Here is a 14,409-nt window from a genome sequence, read left to right as displayed (position 1 = left end):
CAGGCCCAGCTTCAGGCCTCTGCAGGGGTGGGACAGGAAGAGGTAATGGAGGCCTCCTGGTTTAGGAGCCTGAACAAGTGGGGAGGGGAGGTGTCCCCCGAGGTAGTGGGACTCAGTTCAAACCCCCTTATGACCACTCTTGTGTAAGGCACTGTGCCAAGGGAGAATGGTGGGGAGCTGGGGGAGGGTGGGAGGAGGTCACGGGGGACAGAGAGGTGGGGGTCAGCGAAGGACTGGGGTAGGTGTTCTCCACAGGCCCAGTGCCCTACTGCACAACAGCCTCAACCACCCTTGCCGACCTCAGGCCTGGCCAGGAACAGACACTTTTCAGTGCCCCGAAATAACAGTGGATGTTGCCCCAGCCCCCTCCTGCCCTGGCACTTGTTTCTACTCTCTCCACCAGATGGGTGAGCCAGGCAGCTCTGAGTTATAAGCCACAGGGGGACGCTGCCTCCTCCCTCCCCCGCTCCCTCCCTCCCCAGGAAAGCAAGAATTTACACCCCATTCCCTTTCTCTGGCTTCCCTGCCACAGTGGTGCTGGATTCTGACAGAACCGTGGGCCAGTCTGAGGTGTCACCTGCTCCCACACGCTTGGTGCCCTGGGGGTGCCTGGACCAGTCTTGCAGGAGGCTGACCGCTGGGGGCTCCTCCATCCGCACGCGGATAACCTGGAGATCCAGTGTCCCGCGGAGCCCCGGAGGGGGAGCTGGGCAGGGATGAGAGCAGAGAGCAGTCAGAGCCTCCCAGACACCCCACCACGAGGATGCTCCCTGGAAGTGCTGCAAACTGTACCCCCATTTCCAGGGCTTTCATTATGTCCACAGCCCAGTGCCTGGCATGAGGGGAAGTCCAAGGATGGCAGGAAGCTCCACTCCTGGGTGATCAAGGACCGCCACCGGCTAGAAAATGAGGCTCACAGCCTCTCTAGGGATAAGCCACATGAAGCCAGGCAGCCTTCCTCCTGCGTGTATTTCGGCACAGGGTGCCTGGTGCTGCGTGCCTCTCCCCATAACTCCTACCTGCAGCCCACTCCATTTTATCTCAAACTTACTGGGCATCCTAGCCTAACGCGTTCTGCCTGAGTGGGGCAGAGGTGATGCGGTGGGAACACCCAGAACAAATCTGAGGCATAGCTGTGCCCACCAAGGAGTTCACGAGGGACTACGCAGGGTGGAGAAAAGACCCCTGGTGAACTTCCACCAGGCTCTTCATCTCCTGAGTGTCAACACCGACATCACCAAGATCAGGCGTCCACCTTAGCAGTATGGAGAAGGCACTCACTGGCCTCGAGGCAGACGAAAGAGGACTGAGGACTGCCGTGGCTGCCGCAGCCATAAAAACCAAGCATGCAATAGGGATGTGTGCAAAAGTTACGTTACAATAGGGCTGGGCGTGGTGGCTCCTGCTTGTAATCCCAGCACTTTGGGAGCCGAAGGTGAGCAGATCACTTGAGGTCAGGAGATTGAGACCAGTCTGGCCAACACAGAGAAACCCCTTTATCTACTAAAATACAAAGAAATCAGGCAGGCATAGTGGTGCACCCCTCTAATCCCAGCTACTCGGGAGGCTGAGGCGGGAGAATTGTGTGAACCCAGGAGGCAGAGGTTGCAGTGAGCCAAGATCACGCCACTGCACTCCAGCCTGGAAGACAGAGCAAGACTGTCTCAAAAAAAAAAAAAAAAAAAAAGTTACATTACATTGAAAGGCAAAAACAGAAAATGGTGATTTCAACTACTGCACTGTCTATATTGGGAAGGATTCATTTGTGTGTGTTCCTTTTCTACCCTGTTTTTAGAGACACGATTATTTACAATGTGGCAGAGAAAACAGGTACAATTTTGCTGTGCAATGTGCTGGAATTTAAAATGACTTAGTGGCTGCCACTGAATTTTTAACACCTACCAAATTCTATTCTGTGTTCCCAGAAGCTGGTTTGTCTCCCCGATAAACTATATGCTCCCTGAAGGAACACTGAATCCTATTTGTTCATTAATTCGACAATAATTCATTGAGCACTATCTGCCCAAGGCTGTTTGGATTGCCAGGGGTACAGCGGTGAATGGAGCTGCCTAAGTGGCCTTCTGGGACTTCACATTCTAGTTATCAGAGCCAATAAATAGGATAAACAAATAAAAAATGCAGTATGTTATATATGGACAGACGCAAAGTAGCAAAGTACACCAGGGAAAGGAGATAGGATAGCAGAGAGCTGACAGGGGACTGGAGACACAGAGGGAGTGAGAAGCCAGCTGGGCAGATGGGTGAAGAAACAATATTTTGAGCACAGGGAAGAGCAAATGTGGACCCCCTGGTGGAGCACGCTGGCTTCCCCAGGAACAGCAAGGCCAGCGCCTGTGCAGGGAGTGGGGTGTGGGGTAGAGGTCAGGAGCCTGGGGGGAGCGCACTGGTCACCATGAAGGCTCTGGCTTTTATCTGGAGTGCAACAGGAGCAGCACAGGAAGGCCGTGAGTAGAGGAGTGACTGGATCTGACTTGTGTTCTCAGTAGGGACACTCTGGCTGCTACAGGAGAGCAGAGGATAGCGGGCAAAGCTCAGCAGCCAGGAGACCTGGCTTAGGTTTGTTACAGGAACCAGGTGAGAGCAGGCCCTGACTAGGGCAGTGGCAGTGGATGTGGTGACAGCAGTGTGAGCTCTGAACTTGTTTTGGAGGATCGACTGCTGGACAGATGCTGGGTTGGAGAAAGAAGAGGATGACTGTGTGGGTGTGGCCACAGCAAACTGAAGCCTGGGGCTGCCTGTTCACTGGGAAAGGGAAGACTGTGGAGTCTGTGGGTGGGGTGCATTGGGGAGACTGGGGGTTCCGTTTCAATGTGCCGAGATTTTTTTTTTTTTTTTTGAGACAGAGTCTCACTCTGTCGCCAGGCGGGAGTGCAGTGGCACAATGTTTGAGATCTTTTAGACAACCATGTAGAGACGTCACCTGGGCAACTGGAAAAGAGGATGGAACCAGGAAGGAGCAGCCAAGGTGGGCATTATGAGCACACACATGGCATCGAAAGCTGTGAACCTGGATGAGATCTCCCAGGGAGCGCGTACGGACACTGACCTATGGCTGGGGATACTTAAGCACTTACTCATTCACCAAACACATAAGCTGGGCCTATGCTGTGCCAGGCACTGTTCTGGCTACTGTGCATATCACAGTGCAGGAAGCAAACACCGTAACCTGCAGGCCTTTACATTCTAGAAAGGGAAAGGCAGACAACGATATGACATGTTCCAACTCTGGGAACTGAGAAGGAGCGGCAAGAGAAACTGAGAAGGAACAGCTAGTGAGGGAAGAAGAACACCAGGCGAACAGCTGCCTGAAAAGCCAAGGGAAGAAAGCTGTCTCCAGGAAGGAGTGATCGGCCCACTGTAACCGCCAGATCAGAAAGAGAAGGACCGGCCAGGCACGGTAGCTCATGCCTGTAATCCCAGCACTCTGGGAGGCCGAGGCGGGCGGATCACCTGAATTCAGGAGTTTGAGACTAGCCTGACCAACATGATGAAACCCTGTCTCTACTAAAAATACAAAATTAGCTGGGTGCGGTGGCGCATGCCTGTAATCCCAGCTACTCGGAAGGCTGAGGCAGGAGAATCGCTTGAACCCAGGAAGTGGAGGTTGCAGTGAGCTGAGATCGCACCACTGCACTCTGGCCTGGGCGACAAGAACGAAACTCCATCTCAAAGAAAAAAAAAAAAAAGGACTGCCAGGCACGGTGGCTCACGCCTGTAATCCCAGCACTTTGGGAGATCGAGGCAGGTGGATCACAAGGTCAGGAGTTTGAGACCAGCCTGGCCAACACAGTGAAACCTCGTCTCTACTAAAAATACAAAAATTAGCTGGGCGTGGTGGCAGGCACCTGTAATCCCAACTACTTGGGAGGCTGAGGCAGGAGAATCATGTGAAACTAGGAGGTGGAGGTTGCAGTGAGCCGAGATCATGCCACTGCACTCCAGCCTGGGCAACAGAGCTAGACTCCGTCTCAGGAAAAAAAAAAAGAGAAGGAACAAGAACAGACTATTGAATTTTATGGAAGTCAACGGCGACCTTGCCAAAGGAGCAATTTTCGTGTGGAGTGCTGAGGATGAATGCCAGAGAGATGGGAGGCAGCTGCTATAGAAAACACAGTCCGGCTTTACTGAAAAGGTACAGGAACAAATGAGACAGTGGCTACAGGGACAAGGGGCTAAGAAGGAAGAAATAATAACTTTGTGTAGGCTGACAGGGAAGACCCAGGGGCAGTGTGACAAGGGGGAGGTAGGATGAGCTTTAGTGATGAGGACAGGGGCTAGCTTTTGCTAGGAGCAGTTCAGTTACATGAGCTAGAGAGAAGGCATGGAATTCAGCCTGGGTGCTGGAGGGAGGGGAGTTGGGGGCAGGGGACACTGCTCGCAGGCAAGGTTCTGAGTGGGCAGAGTGGAAATACACCAGGCTGCCAGGTGTAATGGCTCACGCCTGTAATCCCAGCACTTTGGGAGGCTGAGGTGGGCAGATCATTTGAGGTCAGAAGCTCAAGACCAGCCGGGCCAACATGGTGAAACCCCGTCTCTACTAAAAATACAAAAATTAGCCGGGTGTGGTGGCGGGCGCCTATAAGGCAGGAGAATCACTTGAACCTGGGAGGCGGAGGTTGCAGTGAGGCTAGATTGCACCATTGCACTCCAGCCTGGGTGACAGAGACTCCGTCTCAAAAAACAAACACACACCCCTGTGAAACTCACACTCACACTTATGTACACGCATGCTCGCTCTCTCACTCCGCTACCTCCCTGGTCCAGCCTGCAACACAGGATCTGGCCAAGGTATCCTAAGCCAGATCCCTAGGTTCTACTCAAACTAACATCAGTGAGGGCCACGCGCGGTGGCTCATTCCTGTAATCCCAGCACTTTGGGAGGCCGAGGAGGGCGGATCACGAGGTCAGGAGATAGAGACCATCCTGGCTAACATGGTGAAACCCCATCTCTACTAAAAATACAAAAAATTAGCCGGGTGTGGTGGTGGGCGCCTGTAGTCCCAGCTACTTGGGAGGCTGAGGCAGGAGAATGGCGTGAACCCGGGAGGTGGAGCTTGCAGTGAGCCGACATCGCGCCACTGCACTCCAGCCTGGGTGACAGAGTGAGACTCCGTCTCAAAAAAACACCAGCGAGACAGAGAGGCTCCTCTTTCCATTACTTGTCAGTGGGTCACTGTGGCCCACCTCCTCTCCTGGCCTGGATACTGTCCCCATCCTTCTCCGGCAAGGTCCTTAGAAGGTTCTAGTCTTCCCGGACCACCTCACATTCACATTCATCAGCTCAGCTAACCTGACCATGGGTGGCCTTTGCCAACTGTTAAATCCATGATTTTTACACCTCTAATGTTTTTTAAAGTGTCAGGATCTTTATTTAAATAAAGTCTTCAGAGAACTTCAATACGTACATAACAACACAGAAAGTAGAGACATTCTGGTCGAAGCCTCACAGGTTTCTGAGAAATCTGTCCAAGCTTTGGGTTCGCGAGACCGTCTGAAACCACAGGTCCAGAGCCTCTGCTCTGCAAAGAACCGCCATGGGGGCCGTGGTTTTTAAAGATTTACTGCCTCCAGCCTAAACTCCTGGACACAGAGTTTTGGAGGACAAAGGCTGTCTCACTCTCGCCATCTCCCAGGGTGCTTCCCTTAGGCACAGCCTCCAGAACACTTGTCAATCACTTAGGTCTCTTCTGTGGTTTCCCAAGCATCTCCAGCCTCCATGAAGGCTGCCACTGCTGACAACACCCGACAATCGCCTCTGCCCCTCTCAGATCACTCAAGCAGCCTGCTGAAGCCCCTTCCTCTCAGACTTTGCCCACTCACCCCAAAGAAACCTACAATCTCAGGGATTCTCTTCTCATCTACTCACCACTCCAGATAGGTGGAGTTTGCGCACAGGGTACCCCAGGACTCGAAATGAAGGCTCCCTTTCGAGAATGAAACCAGAAGACCCATTAGACAGTGGAAGAGGTCAGCCATTTAGAGCAGGGATCCACCGGAGAGAACCAGGAGACTCGGGACACGTTCAAGTCCAAGCAGCACACACGGTCTCAGGGAGCCAGGAATGGAATGTGACTCAAGCTGAAACTTGAGACAGTTAAAACTGTGATCTATGTGAAGGGGTGAGGCCTGCCTCGAGATCAGAAAAAGGGGGGCCCAAATTTAGGCAAATAAATAAAAGCAACTATGCACACATGCGAACACACAGAGAGCTCTCTCTGAAGGATACCAACCAAATTAAGAGTATTATAGCAGTGAACACAAAGAAAAACCTTGTGAGGGGTGAGTGGAGTGTGACTAAAGGAGTGTATAATACGCTGACTTTTTTTTTTTGTTTTTTTTTTTGAGACCGTCTAGCTGTGTTGCCCAGGCTGGAGTACAGTGGTACAATCTGACTGGAGTACAATCAGAATTTATTGCAGCCTCAAATTCCTGGGCTCAAGTGATCCTCTTGCCTTAGGCTCTAGCCTTAGTAGGGACTAGAGGTGCACACCAACATGTCCAGTTAATTTTAAAATTTTTCTATAGAGATGGAGTCTCCTTATGTTGCTCAGGTTGGTCTCGAATGCCTAGCCTCAGGCAATCTTCCCACTTTGGCATCATCCCAAAGTGCTGGGAATGACAGGTGTGAGCCACTGTGCCTAGCCAAGGCTTTTTTCTTTATGCAAAAAAGCACACCTGTCATCCCAGAACTTTGGGAGGCCCAGGTTGGAGGATTGCTTGTGCCCAGGAGTTGGAGACCAGCTTGGGCAACACAGGGAAAACCTGTCTCTACAAAAAATTTAAAAATTAGCCTGGTGCGGAGATGCAAGCCTGTGGACCCAGCTACTCAGAGGCTCTGGCAGGAGGATAGTTTGAGCCTGGGAGTTTGAGGCTGCAGTGAGCTATGATGGCGCCACTGTACTCCAGCCTGGGCAGGGTCTCTATCTCAAAAAACAAAAACAAAAACAAAAACAAAAACAAAAGCACAACTGCTTTTCGAGAGCCCTATTCTCAGGAGAGCCTCCAGCCACCTCGTTGGCCATCATCTATGGCTCTAGTTCCAAACACACATTTCAGACAAGTTGGTACAAGGAGACATGCACCCCTGACTCACTCACTTCTTCAAGAAGCATTTCCTGACCGCCTATAAACTATGCTTGGCATGGAGAGGTGAACAGGCGACTAGGCTCGGTCTCTGCCCTGCTGGACTACATTCCAGGCTCATCCTAATTCTGTCTGCTGGGTCACGTGTGGTTGGCAGAACGATGCCCCTCACCCCCCACCAGATGTTCATGTTCTAATCCCTGGAACCTGTGAATGTTTTGTTACATGGCAAAGGGGAATGAAGGCTACAGATGAAATTAAGGTTGCTCATCAGCGGACTAAAAAAGAGATTATCCTGGACTATCTGAGTGAGCCCAATATAATCATGAGGGTCCTTGAATGGGGAAGACGCCGATAAGCCGGAACCCAGGGCAGTATCTGAGAAAGACTCTACTAGCCTCTGCTGGCTTTGAAGATGGAAGGAGGCCACAAGCCAAGAAATGCAGGCAGCCTCTAGGAGCTGGGCAAGGCAAGAAAATAGATTTTCCCCTAGAGCTTCCAGGAAAGAACACAGCCCTGCCAACACCTTCGATTTTAGCTCAGTGAGACCCATTTTGGACCTCTGACCTCCAGAATTGTGAAATAAATTTGTGTTTTGTTTTGATTTTAGGGAGGGTCTCATTCTGTCGTCCAGGCTGGAGTGCAGTGGTGTGATTGTAGCTCATTGCAGCCTTGAACTCCTGGGCTGAAATAATCTTCCTGTCTCAGCCTCCCAAGTGGCTGGGACTACCGGCACAAGCCATGTGTGTTGTTTTAAGCCACTACATTTGTGTGATTTGTTACAGCAGCAAATAGGAAACTGACATAAGGACCATGGGGAAGAAGGAACCATTTCTTTGAGAAATGGTTTTCCCTTTTGGAAAAAGGAATGGACATCTGCCTTTCTATACAAGCTATTTTTGTAAGGGCCAAATCAACTATATGTAACTATATGTAACTTCTTTTTTTTTTTTTTTTTTTGGAGACAGACTTTCACTCTGTTGCCCTGAATGCAGTGGCACAATCTCACTGCAACTTCTACCTCCCAGGTTCAAGCGATTCTCCTGCCTTAGCCTTCCAAGTAACTGAGATTAGAGGTGCCTGCCACCATGCCTGGTGATGTGCCCGCCTCTGCCCACCTCAGCCTCCCAAAGTGCTGGGATTCCAGGCGTGAGCCACCACGCCTGGCCTTGTATGTAAGCTTCTTAAACTCAGTAGGACACCAAACAACACAAGCACTTACTGCTATTATGAGGCAATTTACTGAGCTGGTGTCCCCTGGAGGTGTCTGTCCACTGCTCATCTCGTCTATTCCCTGGACATCTAACTGAATTGTTGAGTGGCCCCATCTGGGCCTCAGCACCACCAAGGTAAGGTGGGCACCCCTCAGGCTCTAGCTAGAACAAACTGCATGTATGGATATCAGTATCAGTCTCCTGGGAAACACTGGCCTTGGTCATTGGAAATCCAATGACCAATTCCAGGAAACAAGGAAACATTAAGAAAAGCCCACCTGGCCAGGTGTGGTGGCTCACACCTGTAATCCTAGCACTTTGGGAGGCTGAGGCAGGTGGATCACCTGAGGTCAGGAGTCTGAGACCAGCCTGGCCAACATGGCAAAACCCTGTCTCTACTAAAAGTAGAAAATTTAGCCAGGCGTGGTGGCGCACACCTGTAATCCCAGCTACAAGGGAGGGTGAGGCAGGAGAATTGCTTGAACCTGGGAGGCAGAGATTGTAGTGAGCTGGGCTTGTACCACTACACGCCAGCCTGGACAACAGAGCAAGATTCCGTCTCAAAAAACAAACAAAAAAAGAAAAGCTCAGCTTTCGGGCCAGCCTCCCTCATCATTCAGATCCCCCTGTCCCGGCCCCGTGCCCCAGGAAACCTGGGCACCACCCACCCCTACCCTGGGCTCTGCCACAGAGCAGCCTCGTGGAGGCCCGGCCCAGGAGCGCTGCCTGAGAGGCCTCCACTGTGCTTCCCTCTCAGGAGGGCTCACCTGGAGAGGGGCTCTCTGCCTGGGGAAGGCCTCCTTCTGCCTCTTCCCTGTCTTTGGGTGAGTCCTTGCTGTCTGGGCCCCTGAGCTGGGTGTGGGAGAAGAGCTGCAGGACGAAGCCGGCGGGGAAGCTGCCATCAGTGAAGTGTCGGACCTCGGCTGGTGCTGCGAAAGTCTCTGTGGGTGAGTCTGGCGATGGGGGCTCTGGAAGGGAGGACAGGATGGAACTGTGAGTGAAAAAGCCTCAGGAGCTGCAGGCGCCCTGCGCCCGAGCCCTGCTCCATCCTCACTGACGCGGATCTCCTCAGAGCACCCGCCAGAGCCCATGCCTCCCCCGGGCCTCCCCTTCACCTGGGTCAGGGTCCAGGTTTTTGGTCATCGGTCTGCCTCTTTTCTTTCTGACTGGCTCTTCCCCCAGGGGCTCCTTCCATCTCTGACCACGGGGCTTCTTATTTCCTGGCTCTGTGGCAGGGACAGCTGCAAAAAGAAAAGACCTCATACCCTTTTTAGGAGGCCATCCCCAAACCCTGCCGCCCCAGGGGAAGATACTTGCCCAGAACACAGGGCCTGTATTCCACCCTGTCCCCAAACCCCCACCTCCACCGGGGCTCACTGGCTTTTCTGCTGACTAACCAGGAAGCTCGAGGGGACGGAGTCCCCTGGGCCGGCTCCTTTTAGGGAGGGATGGGTTATCCTCAGAGTCAAGGAGAACGACGATTTCGGCTGGCATTCTGGCAGGGTCTGGGTTGGAGTCTGGGTCTGGATGGGCATCCTGGCCTGAGTCTGCAGGGAGCAAGAGCACAATGAGCTTCCAGTGCCCCAACAAATCCGACTTCTCCCTTGGCCCACCCCAGGCCCAACTACCTGAGTTGGGTGGGGACGGCTGCTCAGCTCTCACGTCTTGCAAGAGGGCTACCCCTTCACTCCAGGCCTCCAGGATGTTGCTCTTCTCAGAAGGGCTCAGGTCCAAGGTGTGAGGGTGCTGCTCCAAGATGTGTGTGCGAGCCGTGTCGGCCGAGGGTGCCCGGATCTCAGCGCCACACACCATGCACAGCGCCCGCCCGCTGCCTCCTGGGCTGCTGCCCACCAGGAACTCCTGCTCCCAAGACACTTGCTGCTTGGGCTCCTCACAGCCATCACTGCCTGCCTCCAGCGGGCTGGGTCTAGGTGGTGGGGTCTTCTCCTGTTGGGTCACTGCGAGGGGAGAGGGGAAGGGTGTAATCACGAAAGGTGCCCACAACCAACAGCACTTAGCACGTCTCTAGACTCGGTGGTTTGAGTGGGATGGGGGAGGAGAGCATTTCTGTCCAAAGTGTTCTTCTTCCTTCCCCTGGAGCCCACGAGGCACACACCACACTCAACACAGCCAATGTGCCTGGGATCCCACGACCCTCGCGTCTGTACTTCCTCTTGATCTAGTCTTGGACGTTAGGACTACACATACTTTCCCAACAGGCTGCGTTCTTGCAGGTCTCCAGCTTTTGCACATCTGTCCAGACCACCGATTTGGCTGGGCAACGTTGTCCCTGCGAAGCTTTCCGGAAACCCAATCCCTGACAATAGATTTCATCCACATCTGACTTCTACGCTTTCTTGAGGGTGAGGAAGGTAAATTCTTTTAATTTTTAAATGTTATTTATTTTGAGACAGAGTCTCACTTTGTCACCCAGGCTGGAGTGCAATGGTGCAATCTCAACTCATTGCAGCCTTGACCTCCTGGGTTCAAGCGATCCTCCTGCCTCAGTCCTCCAAGCACCTGGGACTACAGGTGAGTGCCAACACGCCTGGCTGATAATTTTTTTTTTTTTTAAAGAGATGGGGGACTCATTTTGTCACCCAGGTTGTAGTACAGTGGTGTTATCATAGCTTACTGCTGCCTTGAACTCCTGGACTCAAGGGACCCTCCAGCCTTAGGCACCTGACTGGCTAGGGCTACAGACAGATGCATGCTATCACACCCAGCTAATTCACAACAACAAAAATTTTGTTTAACAGATGGGGTGTTGCTCCCTTGCCCAGGCTGGTCTTGAACTCCTGGGCTCAAGCAATCCTCCTGCTTCAACCTCCCAAAGTGCTGGGATTATAGGCATGAGCCACCGTGCCCGTTCTAAAGGCCACCCCGTCCACTCAGAACTAGCCTCCCTTCTCAGTGCTCACAGAGCATTTACAGCCATGGTTCCACTCCAATTGCTGCCTGATACCTGCTCTTTGTGCACACAGACCATAAGCTCTCACAGAGCATCAGCCCTTTCCAGTTCAGCAAGGAAGGCAGCCTTAGACCTGCATCAGCCTGGAAGCTCAGTGCTTTTACGAAGTGTCCATGATCCTTCATGGCTGCATCTCTCTCCTACCCTCCAGAGAGGATGGGACAAAATTAAAACACAGGAGGCTCTAATACCTGGGGGCTGCATGGAAGAGGTGGTATTAGAAATAGGAGCCTCGGCTTGCATGGATACAAGAGGTGGTGTCTGAAAGAGATACGAGATACGCCTTCTACCTAACTCTCATGCGACCATGGGCAGAAAACCTGACCTCTCAGGTGCAATCGGCTTTCTTCCCTACCAGTCCTCCAAAACAGCTCTCACCCAAGTCAGCAGCGCTAAACTCTGGGCTCAGTTTCTCAACTTCATCCTCTGCCCATCACTTCTTCCATCTTGATTTTCATCACTTGCGTCTAGGGCATGACCTTCTGTTGGTTCTTCTTTTGCTTCCCTGGCACTCTTTCTCAGTTACGTGTGCTGGTTCTTCCTCATCTCTTCTCAATATTCCCTCTCTTCCTCTGGGTTGTTGCTGAAGAACCATCTCCCCTCACCAGAGCACCCCATTCCCCTTATGGATCATCTCCAACACAGCACACATCACCACCTGATACTTGTTTTTGGGATGTTCACTGCTTGTCTCCTCACCACACCATAGAATCCATGACCATGGCCAGGTGCAGTGGCTCACACCTGAATCCCAGCACTTTGGGAGGCCGAGGCAGGCGGATCACCTGAGGTTGCAAGTTCGAGACCAGCCTGAGCCACAGGGAGAAACCCCATCTCTACTAAAAATACAAAATTAGCTGGGTGTGGTAGCGCATGACTGTAATCCCAGTTACTCGGGAGGCTGACGCAGGAGAATCACTTGAACCCGGGAGGTAGAGGTTGTGGTGAGCCGAGATTGTGCCATTGCACTCCAGCTTGAGCAAAAAGAGAGAAACTCCGTCTCAAAAAAAAAAAAAAAAGAGAGAGAATCCATGACCACACAGATTTCTGATGTTTTACATCCGTATCTCTGGCATCTGTATCTGTATCTCCCGGCATGCAGTGACATTTAGTAATGTGTGATGAGGGACTGACTCGGTCTCCAACCTGCCATCACTGGAGTTTCCCAGGACTCAGTTCTTACACACTTCTCTACTTCCCTCTCATCCCACTGTCTGCCTGCTGGCAATTTCCGTTTACGCCACTAGCCAGATACTCCCAGGAAATCTAGGCTCATGTATCTGACTGCTTAGTTGACCTCTCCACTTGAATATGTCATAAATAGGCATCTCAAACTTAATTATATTCAAACTTTCATTCCCAGTTTCCCATGAGCACCGCAGCCTTCCCCATCTCAGAAAATGGGAAGGCTGTTCCTCCAGTTGCTCAGGCCAAAAACCTTGAATTCAATCTTTCTTCCACTCTCCACTGAAATCTTTCCAGCAGCTTGTGCTGCCGGACCTTTGCACTTGCTATTCGGCCTGAAATGCTCTTCCTGCAGATATCTGCAAGGTTGGCATCCTCACTTCCTTTGGGTCTGTGCTCAAAATTCACCTTATTAGAGAATACGTTCTGAAACACTCGATATATCCAATTAAACACCCATTCCCCCTTTCTCCTTGTCCTGCTTTAGTCATCTCTGAACCATTTATTGCCACCCAACATACTATACATGAACCTATTTCTCTGTCTTTAGCCATTGGTATATATATGTTCTTCAAGAGTAAGGTTTCAGCTGCTCCGTTTACTGCTACTACTTCCCAGCCTAAACACACTAGCCTAAACAGCCTAAAGTGGACGTCCAGTGAATATTGGTTGAATGAATTCACCTGTCTATTCCCGCCCTAACAGTGGGGGTAAGGCCACCCTTGCAGGGTTGAGAGGATTAACTGAGACAGCCTCTGACAATGCCCAGTGAACACTCAGCAAATATTAGCAGAAGTAGGAAAACAACCTGTCTTTTGGACTACATGCTCCGAGAAGGGAGGTGACCTTTATTTCCCTCATGAATTTTATAACCCTTCCAGTTCCAAAAAGGATGAGAGGCAGTGCAGACAGACATCATTCTGTTCGGTTGAGGTTCAATGAATGGCCTTGCTGCTCTCAACCTCTTCTGGGTACTGTCCCCCCAAAGAAAAGGCGGGTGGGAGAATGGAAAGATATTTGCATTTTCATGCATATTAAGTCTCCCACAAAGATGGCTCTTTGTTTTCTTAAGGTTTGCAAGTTCCTGAGGACTAGAAATCGGTGAAGGGGGAGGGGAGAGCGAGTGTTCTCAGACTGTTCTTCCCATCCCCTCCCAAAGCTAATCTCATTCTAGCACTGCACTGCTTTTCCAAACTAGCTGTTGTATGCAGTCCCATTCATCCCTTCTCTCCAGAACCTGACACCTGTGGCTCCTGCAAGTGGAAGGCCCGGGAATGGGGATGAAGCGGGGTGGTGGGCAGGAAAGAGTCATGCTCGGGGAGTCCTTAAAATTCTCCTGGAGGTCGGCAGCGGCGCCCGCCTGTAGCCTCGGGCCTATAGGCTTCGCCGCCCCTCGGCCTAGAACACAGCCCGGCCGTTGTGCTTGCGTGAGACGACGGCCTCAATCACCCAGCGCCTCTGGGGATCCGGCCTCCGGTGCTGGGCCCGGGAGAGGGGGCGCCTGGGCACCGGAAGATCCGGAGCGTGCGGGGCGTGGATCGAAGTCTCCAGACCCTGGGCGGGGGAAAGGGGGAGGGAGGGGAAAATCGAGGAGGCCCGAGCTTCCAAACCATGGTGGGGGAGGTGCAAGAGCGCGTCCTGGACCCAGATCCGAGAGGGAAGCCTGGGCCCCAGGATGAAGGGGATGAGAAGGTGCCCGGGTCGCGGACCCGACTAGGGAGGGACGGCCCCGGCCCCGCACCGTGACGCGGAAGTGGGATCCCCTCCATCCTCACCTCTGAGCATCGGCTCGGGCCGCGGAATTACGGCCACCACCATGGCCTCCTCCTCGTCCTCCCCTTCCTCGCATTTGAGCGTCACCTCGAAGCAGTCGAGTGCGGCGCCCTCGGCCTTTAGGGCCATGGTGCGGCCGTGGGCGACAGCGGTGGCCGGAGA

The 14,409-nt window shown here is 52.4% G+C and overlaps 1 protein-coding gene across 1 annotated transcript; it reads right to left on the bottom strand.

Annotated features, from left to right (window-relative positions):
- Positions 1-14,402, bottom strand: LOC105549079 (chromosome unknown open reading frame, human C11orf84). The gene is made up of 6 exons (XM_011993443.1): positions 14,250-14,402; positions 9,947-10,276; positions 9,716-9,865; positions 9,434-9,559; positions 9,086-9,286; positions 1-706 (listed from the first exon to the last, which is right to left on the bottom strand). The coding sequence occupies exons 1-6, from the start codon at positions 14,374-14,376 to the stop codon at positions 495-497; spliced, it is 1,146 nt and encodes a 381-aa protein (XP_011848833.1). The 5' UTR covers positions 14,377-14,402; the 3' UTR covers positions 1-494.
- Positions 14,403-14,409: the final 7 nt, after the last annotated feature.

This window comes from Mandrillus leucophaeus, unplaced genomic scaffold, assembly GCF_000951045.1.
Source record: "Mandrillus leucophaeus isolate KB7577 unplaced genomic scaffold, Mleu.le_1.0 Scaffold43, whole genome shotgun sequence".
NCBI lineage: Eukaryota > Metazoa > Chordata > Mammalia > Primates > Cercopithecidae > Mandrillus > Mandrillus leucophaeus.
The sequence above is the reverse complement of the archived record's forward strand: the minus strand, read 5'-3'. Positions and strand labels throughout refer to the sequence as shown.

Excerpts from the sequence above, each read along its gene's own strand:
- LOC105549079 (XM_011993443.1), bottom strand. The coding sequence starts at position 14,376 with ATGGCCCTAAAGGCCGAGGGCGCCGCACTCGACTGCTTCGAGGTGACG. Across the intron at positions 9,560-9,715 it reads CCGTCCCCTCGAGCTTCCTG|CTGTCCCTGCCACAGAGCCA; the intron begins GTTAGTCAGCAG and ends TTCTTTTTGCAG. Across the intron at positions 9,287-9,433 it reads AAACCTGGACCCTGACCCAG|AGCCCCCATCGCCAGACTCA; the intron begins GTGAAGGGGAGG and ends CCTCCCTTCCAG.